This window comes from Brassica oleracea, chromosome C7 (genome assembly GCF_000695525.1).
Source record: "Brassica oleracea var. oleracea cultivar TO1000 chromosome C7, BOL, whole genome shotgun sequence".
Taxonomy (NCBI): domain Eukaryota; kingdom Viridiplantae; phylum Streptophyta; class Magnoliopsida; order Brassicales; family Brassicaceae; genus Brassica; species Brassica oleracea.
Genome location: NC_027754.1, coordinates 38,984,740 through 38,998,225, shown reverse-complemented (window position 1 = coordinate 38,998,225; position 13,486 = coordinate 38,984,740). Strand labels below are relative to the sequence as shown.

Genomic DNA, 13,486 nt, shown 5'->3' with positions numbered 1-13,486 from the left:
TATATATTTTAAAATTTCCTAATTTATGTGGTATCAAAGTGAAAATTTCCCTATAAAAATGCTCATAACTCAAGAATTTAACATGAAATATTTTAACAAGTCAACCCCAAAACAAGGAAATATTAATAGATTAATGATATAATTAATTAATTAATATAAATCTGAGATAAATTAGCGAAGGAGAAAAAGACAGTCCCCATGTCTTAATGACAGTGGCTCGACTTTCCACGAGGGAAACTTTTATAGTTTTATACAAAATCTTTGCTCAAATACCAAACTCTTCTGGCTACTTCTTCTTCTTTCTCCTCAGATTCTCTGGACCAAGAAGATGGATTCATGAATCAATATATCTCCTCTCTCTATCTAACCTTCTGCTCTTTTGCTTCCTCGGCTTCTAGAAGCATCAATGGCGGAGTTTATCTGTTTATTCGGAAAGGTCTTCTCTTTCTCTCTCTCTCGTAGATCTTTTCTGTTAATAAGCTTCTGGGCATCTCTGCATGTATGCTTCATCACTCTAATCTACCTGCAAACTCTGTTTCTTTCGTCATAAAGATTCAAAGTTTCTACCTTTTATTATGTATATTCTTGATCTCAAGATTGAAGATTCACTCAAGTCTAAAGATTTGATTTGATGTTAATGCAACAGGACAGTGCATCGATTGTAATAAAGCAACCAAAGAAGTCACCTCTGTTCTTAAGAATGATAGTCTTAGTGTTTGCAATGGTCTGTGGTCTCTACATTTGCTCTGTTTGCTTAAAACAGTTTAGTTTCCAAAGCTCCCAGCTCGTTCCAAGTCCTGTTGATTCTCACTCATTACACGTTCTCACTCGGATTCATTACCCAAAGCCACAGACGTTTAATCGGTAAACTACTCTCTATCTCTCTGTTCTTGTCTGTGTGTCGACACTCTGTTTCTTATGCTCTGTTTTTTATGCTCTGTTTCTGTGTTTCGTTTAAAAAAAACAGAGCTGAATGTGGGCACAATCCAGTGAGGTTCTTTGCGATACTCTCGATGCAGAGATCAGGAAGCGGTTGGTTCGAAACGTTGCTGAACAGCCACGACAACGTGAGTTCCAACGGAGAGATCTTCTCGGTTATGGATCGAAGAAAGAACGTGTCTTCGATCGTCGAGACTCTCGATAGAGTTTATAATCTCGATTGGTTCACGAGCGCTTCGAAGAACGAATGCTCTGCTGCGATTGGGTTCAAATGGATGCTTAACCAAGGCTTGTTGGCTAACCATGTGGAGATTGTAGATTACTTTAACCGGAGAGGCGTCTCGGCTATATTCTTGTTCAGAAGGAATCCTCTGAGAAGAATGGTTTCTCTGTTGGCAAACTCTTATGACCGTTTCGCTAAGCTGTTGAATGGAACTCACAAGTCTCATGTCCATTCTCCTGAAGAGGTTTTGTATTTTTTATATGCATTTAATAATGTTTCGTTTGTTTTTGGTTTTTTTTATTTTGGGATTGTTGTAGGCAGATGCACTTTCTAGGTACAAGCCTGTTATTAACTCGACATCATTGATCCATGATTTACAAGAAACAGAGAGTTTAGCGGCAAAGGCTTTGGAGTATTTCAATACCACTCGTCATATGGTTGTTTTCTATGAAGATCTGATAACAAATCGAACGGTAAAGGTTTTATCATAACGTTAGAAGCAAAGTTTGTAGTGGATGTTTAACTCCTTTTGGTGTTTGGTGCAGAAGTTGAAGCAAGTTCAGGAGTTTTTGAGCATTCCTGTGAAGGATTTGTCAAGCAGACAGGTGAAAATACACAGAGGAGATTTGTCGGATCATATCAAGAATTGGGAAGATGTAAACAAGACATTGAATGGGACCGAGTACGAGAAGTTTCTAATAGCAGATTACTAGTTTTTTTGGTTATCTAATGACTCTTTCTTCTATATTTGACTAAATGTTTTGCGAAATGCAAAAAAAAAAAAGTCTTCTTGTTATGAAAAATTCTGTTTTTTTTTCTGCTCAACTACTTGTTGATCTTTTCCTCTAGTATCCATCCATAGTTGTAAAGGGAATGGACGATAGATTACGCTTTTAGAGATCAATTAAGTTTGAATGTGAAAAATTATTCTCAATTTGGTCTTTTTAGATTCTATCCTCATAGATGGTATAGACCTTGAAAATGGGCCCAAGAAGACTATCAAGAATCTTGTTTTATGCATGAAATATGCTTGTATGGTGGGCTTAATATTATTCATATTGAGCATTTCTCGACGTAAATCAATACTGTAAATACACAAGAGTTTCAATTATCTAATCAAAGACATTTTAATAAGAGTTATTCTTGCCAATAAGATTTTATTATTTCAAATTCGATATCTTTTAAAAAAAGAAACAAAATATTATCAAATTATATTATGTTTTTAAAATTAAAAAAATTAAAAAAAAAATAGCAGCTACAGAAGAAAAAAAATTAAAAAAATATTTTTAACGTCGTCAGCAAAACACTAAACCCTAAATACTAATCCCTAAACCCTAAATCCTAAACCCTAAATCCTTGGGTAAACCCTAAACTCTTGAGTAAACTCTTCGTCAGCAAAACATTAAACCCTAAATCTTAATCCCTAAACCCTAAATCCTAAACCCTAAATCCTTGGGTAAACCCTAAACTCTAGGATAAATTTTAAACTCTAGGATAAATCTTAAACTCTAAATCAAAATCACTAAACACTAAAACACTCAACGGTTTAAGGTTTAGGATTTAGGGTTTAGAGTTTTAGGGTTTAGTATTTTATCCTAGAGTTTAAAATTTATCCTAGAGTTTAGGGTTTACCCAAGGATTTAGGGTTTAGGATTTAGGGTTTAGGGATTAAGATTTAGGGTTTAATGTTTTGCTGACGATGTTAAAAATATTTTTTTTTTGTAATTACTACTATTTTTTTTTTTACCTTTTAATTTTAAAAAGATAATATAATTTGACAATATTTTGTTATTTTTTTTAAAAGATATCGAATATGAAATAACACAATCCTATTGGTTGCTTAGGGAGTGAACCCAAGAATAATTCTTTTAATATTACACTTTAGTTTACACATTACACACCAGTAAAATACAGTAAATTCCAAATTCTTTTTGGTGAGGGTGAGCACGGCTCTCCAAATATTTGGAGATAGATATTTTGATCATTTTTTATCACTTTAAGATCGTGATAATAGCGAATAACTTAAATATTCTTCACTAGATTTGAGATACTTTTAACCCAACCGTTTTCTGTATATATAAGCGTATATAGTCGTGCCTTAGATTTGTTTATGCACTTCCTTCACAAATCTTCCTCTCTTTTTTTTCCACCATAAACCATGAAAAGCTCCATGTTCCTCGTGGCAGCAGCTTTCCTCTGCCTCGTAATTTTTCCGACCATAACCTTAGGAAAAGACCTGAGATTCTGGCCAAACCCCATCAAAGGATGGCCACATCCGTCGAATACCTACAGAAACTTAATGTTAACGAGCACTTCCCATAAATTCAACTATGGAGATTCCAAAGTCTGGAAGTGTACTCATAGCAACGGATCTGCTCCAGCCATTTCCATTTCCATTTCTCCGTCAACACCGTCAGCTTCGCCTCCAGCTCCCAAAACGTCTCCTCCTCCACCGACACCATATCCTCCTCCTCCAACTCCCAAAATATCTCCACCGCCGCCTACACCATCTCCCAAAATGTCTCCACCGCAGCCAACACCATCTCCTCCAACTCCAACTCCCAAAATATCTCCACAGCCAAGGCCAACAACTGCACCTTCGCTTTCAACACCCAAAATGTCTTCGCTGCCACCTACACCATCTCCTCTTCCAACTCCGAAAATATCTTCACCCCCACCAACACCGTCTCTTGCGGCTCCAACTCCAATGAAGTCTCCATCTCCACCGCCGCCAACACCCAAAATGTCTTCCCTGCCACCTACACTATCTCCTCATCCAACTCCCAAAATATCTCCACCGCCGCTTACACCATCTCTTGCGACTCCAACTCCAAAGAAGTCTCCATCTCCACCAACACCATCTCTTCCGCCTCCAACTCCCAAGAAGTCTCCATCTCCTCCACCACCAAGCGGTGGTGATGAGTCATCGCCTCCTAGCGAGCCATCAAATCCACCTCTGGAACATCATCACCATCAGAGTCCACTGGAACACTTTGGAAGTTGTGTGAGAAACATGGGACCTGTTGGAGAATGTCGTGGGCAGATGGCGTTTAGTTTCTACACGAGGATGTTTCAAGTCAGTGACTATTGTTGCAATCTTGTCGTCAACATGAAAAATGAATGCGAAGATGCCATTTGGGGATATTTCACCGATCCCTACTTTGTTTCTCTAGTTCGTTTCACTTGTCACATCATGTACTAGTTTTTTTTTTTCATTCTGATTAGTTTTTTTTTTCTTTAATGGTTTTGTTCTTGTTTTGGTTCGTTTAGTCATGCAATAGTGTTGTCGTCTATATCCTATGGACGCCTCTTTCGTTATACGTTTTAATTAATGAATATATATGGCTTTCTTTCTCTTTTCTTCTTTTTCTTTTGTATCCGCAACTGACATGTTTAAAACCAATAAATTTCATCTCATTCAACTACGTGAGATCAAATCCTCTCAAGAGAAATAATTTGTTTTGACTTGGGAGATCGTTAGGAATATATATCAAAGTCTTCATTCCAACGAGTGCCATCTTATAGGAAAGAAGCAGAACCATTTAGCACACGAAATGGATGTTTCTTTTCCTTTTTATTCGTGATTCTAATAGTATAATTCAGTTTACATAAACGTTTTCTTCTTGCATGGCTAATCACCTTCTTTCTGTTGCCTCCTCCAATTTTTTGTTTGTTTCATAATCTTATGATCTGCCACATATTAATGGATATCTAATTTTCATTTCGTGGTTCAAATCTTTGATTTTTTTTTTGTAAAGATTTTTTTAGATTGCGATAATGTCCAATTTTATTGTTGCAAAATATAATATTTTAATTCTTCTCGTTATGCATATCAATTAGTTGAAGAAAAACATAATCTATCTTAATTAATAACTAAAGAGTTATTCTTGGGTTCACTCCCTAGGATGAACTTTTAGATTCAACAACCAATAGGATTTCATTATTTCAAATTTGATATATTTTAAAAAATGAAACAAAATATTGTCAAGTTATATTATGTTTTAAAATAAAAGTAAAAAAAAAATAGTAGTTACAAAAAAAAAAAAAAAAAATTTTAACATCGTCAGTAAAACACTAAACCCTAAATCCTAATCCCTAAACCCTAAATCCGAAACCCTAAACTCTTAGGTAAACTCTAAACCCTTGGATAAATCAAAAATACTAAACACTAAAATCTTAAACTCTAAATCCTAAACCCTTGAGTGTTTTAGTGTTTAGTGTTTTTTATTTAGAGTCTAGGATTTATCCAAGAGTTTAAGGTTTACCCAATGGTTTAGGTTTTAGGATTTAGGGTTTAAGGATTAGGATTTAGGGATTAGTTTTTCCTGACAACGTTAAAAATATTTTTTTTGTAATTACTACTATTTTTTTATCTTTTTATTTTAAAAACATATTATAACTTGACAATATTTTGTTTCTTTTTATAAAAGAAATCAAATTTGAAATAACACAATCCTATTGACCGGTGAACTCCTAGAGGGTACCTAAGAATAATTCAAAACTAAATACAACTTGACGATAGAATCAGCTATTATTTGTTGTTAACTGAACTGCTAAGCTTTTAACTTGAGCTAAATTTCTTAGTTTTAGTTATATCCTTTAGTATATTCTGAAAAGTATCCCTTTAGTCATATGACTGGAGATATTTACTCTTTATTTTTTTCTTTTTCTTTAACATCTTAACTTTATTAATATCAAAAGAGAGTTAACAGAGAACCATAATCCAAACATACAACAAATACATTTTTAAGCTGAACATGATAATAGAAAAGTAATAACACGATGCTTCCTAACTCTATTGCAGGATAGACTGATTCGCTAACTTTTTCTATCGTTGTTCTCGGTCTTATATGATCTTGTGTTTAGCTGTCATCCATTGTGATCCAACACCTTTCATTACTTAATAGATCAGGAGGCACGATCCATCTGTTACATCGTTGCCCATTCCGTACACTTCCGATGCAGGAGATAACATGTTTTGTTGCAATCTCTATCCATTTCCAAAGAAACCCCTCATATTGACTTTGATAATCATTTGAAACCATCATCTTCCACCACATGTCTTCGCATAACCAATCCATCTTTCCTCCTATTATCGAGTAAAGACGTGACCCATCTCCTTGACGTAGTGAAGACACAATCGTCCATATCAAATTCTTAAATGAATATGATATCCATATTAGTCCCCACAGCCATGGCGGTTTAAGATTTCTTCTTTTATTCCAAAGGACTAGTGATTCTTTTGAGGAACTTATGGGAGATAGTAAACCGTCGTGCCTGACTAGCCACGGAAACACGCCGACAACGCAGAACATCCAATTTCTGTTTGTCCGGAGATGATACTCAACAATTAAGGAGGTAATAGACTCACCAATTAGGGAGAAACTTAATTCGTGAAAGATCTGTTCCAAATCCCATACCGGCGCAATGAACCAATAGATAACCACCAGACTGTTTGTCCATGACGAGACAATTTCACCACGGCGGCGGGAAGGGAAGAGACACTGTGACGAGAAGACATGTCGCTTGAAACGAAAATACGTCGAAGATAATGATTTCGATGAAACCATATTTAATGATACAATACACTATAACACAGATAAATTGAAAACAATAATTAAAAAACAAGTACGAACCGACGCCGGAGTCGGCGCCGGCCGGTAGTTATCGCCGAGAAAAGTTTGTTCTGTTTTGTCGCCTTTGGGAGAGAAGAGGTGCGACGGTTTTAGTTACTCCTTTTAAAACATATTTACTCTTTATTATATTTAGTTTTTCACAACATTGTTTGTGTTTAACAGGTTTTAACAAATTTCAACCTAATTCCTCTTTTGTCAAAAGAATCTTAACAGGTTTTAAGATCTCTTTTATTTTTGTAAGAAAACACAGGTCACACGACGTTCTGTTGCTGATTTTTTTTTCTTAATATGAATTTCTTTTGGCCACACCTACTTATCAAATGATTCAGAAAAGATAGTCGATAAATACTTTCATCTTTTTCAGTGTTCAGTTTTATTTTTGTTTATTTGTTGATTTGAAACTACGTGTTCGCAGTACAAGAAAACAAACAATTTTTGTTGAACAAATTCCTTGGGAATACGTTGAAAAAACCTTCCTGACATGATGAATTTTCAACAAAATCATTTTGTCGGAAATATAGTTCTTTGTTTTCAGCATTCAATGTCACATACAAATTCTTACAAAACTTTTAATCTTCAACCGTTGAAGTTTTATAACAATTCATTTCATCAGTCCTCTCAATTACATAACGGAATCAAACTTGTATCACAGAAAAAATCATTGGAAAGAAAGAGTCACTGAATCTTAACCAGAGGTTCTGTCACCACCAAAACCGGATTTTAAGAAACCGGTTTGGTCCAAATGAGTCACATCTCCCCAAACATGGATTCTCCATTTGTCTCCGTCGAATAAACGGAACACATTAACTGATGTATTGAGAATCTTGTCAACTTTTCGTGCTTTTGGACGAGCTCTTTCATAGAGAGATCGTATCACACCCAGAGCCGTGCTCACCATGTAACGAAAAAGGCCACCGCCTTAGGCTCCATCATATCTTAGGGCCCTATATTTGAAATTTCTGTTTCAATTGGTTAATCTAGTATACAAATTTCTTTTTAGTTTCAAATCCGGAAATATTGTTTGCTATAAATTTTTGTGTTTAATCTAAACTAAATCTTGATCCGCACCCCCGCGCGGGTGTTGGATTTAACTTGCGTTCCATGTAAATTTATAAGCCATTGATTTTATAAATGTCTATTTATATTTTTATGTTTTGTAAAATATATTTAGAGTAGAATATATTATATTATAATATAGATGTTTGATAATAATTTTTTATCTGTACGTAATATTATATTTATAATTTTATAAGTTGATGCAATTTGATGTAATTGTAATATTCATATATTAACCTATTGATTTTTTTGTTTATTTATTTAAAAATGATTTATTTTTTTTTACGGTAGGTTCTTATGAATTATTATTAATTTTATGATATTTGGTTTTCTTGAAAATTGTATTGTAGCAGATTAATATATACTATATATTACAGTTTGTGTTTTTATTTTCAGCAAAAAGAAATAACAATTCATTGTAATTAATTAATTTAAATTTTTGATTCTAAATGAAGTGACAGATTTATAAATAAGAAATAAATGCAATGGCTAAATATGTAAATAAAAAAAATATTTAATCTGCTATCCAAGTTTCCAAACGACGGAATCTGTAAATGAGAAAGAAATACAGTGAATAAATATGTAAATAATAAATATTTAATCTGTTATACTTGTTTCCAAACAATTTTCATTTAATCTACTATCTAAGTTTCCAAACAGTACCAAAATGTACTTCAGTTTTAATAATATAGATTCATAAAATTATTTCTTTTACACATTTTTGTCCTCGTTCTTTTTAAAATTTGTATCATTAATCTTGTACATTCACATAATTCTATATATCTAGAATATTATCTTAATATTATTAACTTTGCCTTTAAAATTTCTAAATCAACATACACTTCATTAGATAATTATATACAAAATAATCATAAATAATCTAATTGTTATTTGTTTTTAATCAAATGTATACCTTCTATTTTTTTGCTAAATTTAGTTTAATACATTTTTCAAGGTTTTATATAATAAATGTTCAATACTGAATAATGAAATACTTTTTCGGCCTTAGGCCCCCGACTAGCTTCGCACGGCACCTCCATGAGTCACTACCACCACTCTCTCACCTTCATCATCACCACATGTAACAAAAATTAAAGCAATGCTTAGAAGAACAATGTGTGCTGACCATTGACCACTAATATGATTAGTGAGAAAGAAAGAAATAAAACCTTTATGTTTGTCGCCGATTCTTTGCAATGCAGATGTACATCTATCATATAGTTTGTCAAGACTTTCTCCTCCACCCTTTCATTCATATAAAACGAGCAAAACTTAGTAGTTGAATTAAGAAACTAAGGGAGAATAATAATAATTCCTACTGGAATATCAACGTCTGTACGGTTAGATAAAAAGGCCTTGGAAGCTTCTTGATACACAAGACCTTGCATATCTCCTAAATGTCTTTCCCGCAAGTCAGGATCAGTAATCACCTCAAGATTGCCACATTTAGCAGCAATGATCTGAGCAGTCTCAAAGGCTCTCTTCAAGTCAGAAGAGTAGACATAAGATATCCTAGGCTCCTTTGATAACCGCTCAGCAACCTTTTATCGAAAGGAAATAAAAGTCTTTAAACTTTACGACAAGAAGAATCAAAAAGACAAAACCGTTAAAAAAGTAAAAGACACATACCCTCACTGCTTGTTGTCTCCCTGCATCGTTTAGCTCAACGTCTATATGACCCTGCGACCCAAAATTACATTTTGTTATTACAACAAGAGCATGATTAACCCGGGTTCTTAGGGTAAGGTTCTTAGCTTTGGATAAGAACCGTTTCTTAGCTTTTAAATAAGAAAAACTAAGAACCGTCTCTTAGATAAGAGATATAAGAGCCAATTCTTAGCCGAAAAGTGTAAAAAAATAAAATAAATAAAACAAAAAGTGTCAAATCATGAGTTAAGAACTCCAAATTAAAGTTCACCAATCAATATCCTAGAGGGATTTATATTACTAATCTCGAACTAATACAAAAATTAATTAAATATTACTGAAAAAAATTTCAAGAAGAGAGAAGGGGAATCAGGTATCAAGTTCGAGGCCTAACTACAACCATTATTCTAGTTGAATAGGTATTATTACCTGGATTTTTCTCTCTGCATTCCAAGATGTTTCTCCATGACGAACAACAACAATTTCAGTGTAAGTTTGATCGACGGAGGAGCTGCCAATAAACCAACGAGAGACATTCCATTAGACGATCAGATAAGAGAATGAGCAACACATAAGAGAGATGCAGAGAATGGTGGAAGCATACTTCAAACTTGATTCAGCCATGGGAGTTAGCTGAAAATTCGGTCAATGGCTCCGGCGTCGAGAGAATGGGACGAAACAACCATTTGAATATGACAATAATCTCAGCCTCATAAGTTAGCCCATGGGCCATTTGGTCTAATTAGTCTTGGTTTCAATTGCATTTATCTTAATTTATGTATTATGTCAACCAGTTTGGTCGGTTTATCAAACACTATTTGTAAGCTTAATTTTTTTTTTTTTAAGTTTATGGATGGTGTAGTAATTAAAGAAAATTATTATATATATTTTGATCAAGTTGAGTAACATATTTGCAAATGGGTTTGTATTTTCGTGAATTCTTAATGTATTTTCTTATATAAGAAATTAAAGATAAACTTAGAAAAACAAAATCTATTTGAAATGCAGAGAACAAAGAAAAAATCATCAAAACGCGGCGGCTTTTGTCGTTTTAATACATCTCTATCTGTTATCTATTTTTGATAGGGACCAATAATTAAAGCCCTTTTGTCTAATCTCATTCGTTGTCTCCCCCAAAAATATCATATTACCTTCCAAGAAAGAAGATATTTTTCTCCAACCCTAAGCTTCCTTCCTTCTCAGATTCCTCCTCCAATGGATCCGACGGCGGCGGCGGTGATGCCGATTGATTTGCCGATCATACACGAGAGCGATCGGTACGACTTCGTGAGAGATATTGGGTCTGGCAACTTCGGGGTAGCTCGTCTCATGACCGATAGAGTTACAAAGGAGCTCGTCGCTGTTAAGTACATCGAGAGAGGTGACAAAGTACGCTCCTTTTCAATTCGATGTTGATTCACTTCACTCTCCTCCTAGATTGATTGATTGATAGAGAGAGAGAGAGGGTAGTGGTAGTGATGAGGGGATGTTAAGTTTCTAGATTTAGTAGCTTCCCTCTTTTAGATTTGTCAATTAAATGCTTTTTAAAGGTGCTAACTTTTTTATTCTCTCAACCGTTTTTTTTTGCTTCCAATAAATGCTTTTGATAAAGTTGTGATCTTTTTTCTTTTTGTTTCCAGATTGATGAGAATGTGCAGAGGGAGATCATCAACCACAGGTCCTTGAGGCATCCTAATATCGTCAGGTTTAAGGAGGTCATTTTGACGCCTAGCCATCTGGCTATTGTGATGGAGTATGCTTCTGGTGGTGAGCTTTATGACCGCATCTGTAACGCTGGCCGCTTCAGTGAAGATGAGGTCGCTCTCTACTACTAGTGTACTCTTTTAACTACTTAATCATCTGTATCGATGATTTCGATTTTTATCTACTACTACTGATTTGTGTTTTAAATGTTTAACAACAGGCTCGGTTCTTCTTTCAGCAGCTTATCTCTGGTGTTAATTACTGTCATGCCATGGTACCCCTTCTTGCCAACTTTTGAACCTTTTTTTTTTTGTTTCAATGATTTTTTTAACTCTTTGTGTTGATGTTGATTCCCACTGTGAAGCAAATATGTCATCGAGACCTGAAGCTGGAGAATACATTGTTGGATGGAAGTCCTGCCCCTCGTTTGAAAATTTGTGATTTTGGTTACTCCAAGGTATATATGTACTAATACTATATACTATATGTTATCGCTTATGTATTTTTCATTGTGACTTTGCATTTTTCGTTTTCTACAGTCTTCTGTTCTTCACTCGCAACCAAAGTCAACTGTTGGTACTCCTGCGTACATCGCACCAGAGATTCTTCTTCGTCAGGAATATGATGGCAAGGTATAAGCCTCCATGATTGTTAATGCCGTATACATTCTTTGACTTGTCCTCTGAATTGGATTTTTAACAGATGGCAGATGTGTGGTCATGTGGTGTGACCTTATACGTTATGTTGGTTGGAGCATATCCGTTTGAGGATCCAGCTGAGCCAAGAGACTATCGAAAGACTATACAAGTAAAAAACCTTCTTTCATCATAAACCAACTCTCTTGTTTCAAACTAACTTTGATTGTTCTTGTTTGCTTTTAAAACGCAGAGAATCCTTAGCGTCACATACTCAATCCCTGAGGACTTAAACCTCTCACCAGGATGTCGCCAGCTAATCTCAAGGATCTTCGTAGCCGATCCAGCAACGGTAAGTTCTTTCTTACACTCTCTCTCTCTCTCTCTTCTTTAAAAATCTTCCTGATGAGAGAGAGATCCATCTGTGTGGCAGAGAATCAGTATCCCAGAGATCAAATCCCATGAATGGTTCTTGAAGAATCTCCCAGGCGATCTGATGGACGAGAACAGAATGAGTAGTCAGTTCCAAGAGCCGGAGCAGCCGATGCAGAGCCTTGACACTATCATGCAGATCATCTCGGAGGCTACCATTCCAGCCGTTAGAAACCGTTGCCTTGATGACTTCATGGCTGATAATCTTGACCTTGACGATGACATGGATGACTTTGATTCCGAATCTGAGATTGACGTTGACAGTAGCGGAGAGATAGTTTATGCTCTTTGAGAGTTTGAGAGGGCAAAGTCTGTTTTGTCCGCCGTACTGTTCAGACACTATTGGAGTCTTTGTCTTGTCTTAAGCTCCTCTACCACCATCCTTTTATTTTTGGATCGTTTGTTTGTCTTTTATTTCTCTACAGACTTTGGATTCACATACATATATATATATATGTGTAATATATTTTTATAATATATGATCCCTTTGAGCATTCATTTTATGTGTTACCAGACACTTCACATGAAGACAAATCTATGGTTTGGTTCCATCACTAGGAGCTTTCTTCATCTTTCTCTGAAGATCGGTGTGTGTATCTTGGAGTATATTTTGGTTACTACTTTGTGATACCAATGATGTGCTATGCTTGATCTTGAAACAGTTGCAATCCGTAGGAAGATGAGATATAATATTTTTTTAGGCTTTATATAATAAATATCAAAGCTTATAGAGTTGTAATCAAACCGTGTCAGAATTTTTTATTGGATTTTGTTGACAAAAAAAACTTTGGATTTATATATATATAATTTGCAATATATTCTCTTTATTTTAATAACTATTGGCACATTTATACACATTGTATGACATCAGATTTATGGGAAAAAAAAGGAATTCTACAAATAGTTTGAGTATAAGATCCCATTTAGAATCTACACATTTGAACTAATCCTATTTCATAGAACCAGATGTTATCATATTATTTTATTTACCGTATATCACGATCATTGTTCAAGTATCATCACTTGATAGTGAACCGTATATCACGATCTTTGTTCCGTTTTCTTGAACTCCATCGTATGTGGATATCAATTTTCGCCGGAGTTTGAACTCAGATCTAAAAAGTAAACGAGAGGCTGTGGAGAGGATAAGGTCGGGGGAGGTGTTGAAACTATCACAACCTTAGAACTCATTAATTCAAGCACGTGGAGCAAAA

At 34.8% G+C, this 13,486-nt stretch overlaps 4 protein-coding genes across 4 annotated transcripts; 3 read left to right on the top strand and 1 right to left on the bottom strand.

Moving 5' to 3' along the window:
- The first annotated feature begins 221 nt into the window (after positions 1 to 221).
- Positions 222 to 1,931, top strand: LOC106304631 (nodulation protein H-like). Its single transcript, XM_013741031.1, has 5 exons — positions 222 to 436; positions 647 to 864; positions 968 to 1,406; positions 1,480 to 1,635; positions 1,708 to 1,931. The coding sequence occupies exons 1-5, from the start codon at positions 407 to 409 to the stop codon at positions 1,873 to 1,875; spliced, it is 1,011 nt and encodes a 336-aa protein (XP_013596485.1). The 5' UTR covers positions 222 to 406; the 3' UTR covers positions 1,876 to 1,931.
- A 1,359-nt stretch (positions 1,932 to 3,290) lies between these two features.
- Positions 3,291 to 4,509, top strand: LOC106305064 (extensin-like). The gene has a single exon (XM_013741444.1). The coding sequence runs from the start codon at positions 3,321 to 3,323 to the stop codon at positions 4,362 to 4,364; it is 1,044 nt and encodes a 347-aa protein (XP_013596898.1). The 5' UTR covers positions 3,291 to 3,320; the 3' UTR covers positions 4,365 to 4,509.
- A 2,974-nt stretch (positions 4,510 to 7,483) lies between these two features.
- Positions 7,484 to 10,478, bottom strand: LOC106307042 (phosphoglycerate mutase-like protein 4). The gene is made up of 7 exons (XM_013743877.1): positions 10,106 to 10,478; positions 9,931 to 10,012; positions 9,484 to 9,534; positions 9,174 to 9,395; positions 9,024 to 9,099; positions 8,873 to 8,918; positions 7,484 to 7,688 (listed from the first exon to the last, which is right to left on the bottom strand). Exons 1-7 carry the CDS (start codon positions 10,123 to 10,125, stop codon positions 7,484 to 7,486), a joined length of 702 nt encoding a protein of 233 aa, XP_013599331.1. The 5' UTR covers positions 10,126 to 10,478.
- A 104-nt stretch (positions 10,479 to 10,582) lies between these two features.
- On the top strand, positions 10,583 to 12,770 carry LOC106307041 (serine/threonine-protein kinase SRK2D). Its single transcript, XM_013743876.1, has 8 exons — positions 10,583 to 10,890; positions 11,142 to 11,318; positions 11,426 to 11,479; positions 11,570 to 11,662; positions 11,745 to 11,837; positions 11,908 to 12,012; positions 12,094 to 12,192; positions 12,274 to 12,770. Exons 1-8 carry the CDS (start codon positions 10,717 to 10,719, stop codon positions 12,562 to 12,564), a joined length of 1,086 nt encoding a protein of 361 aa, XP_013599330.1. The 5' UTR covers positions 10,583 to 10,716; the 3' UTR covers positions 12,565 to 12,770.
- The last annotated feature ends 716 nt before the right edge of the window (positions 12,771 to 13,486 follow it).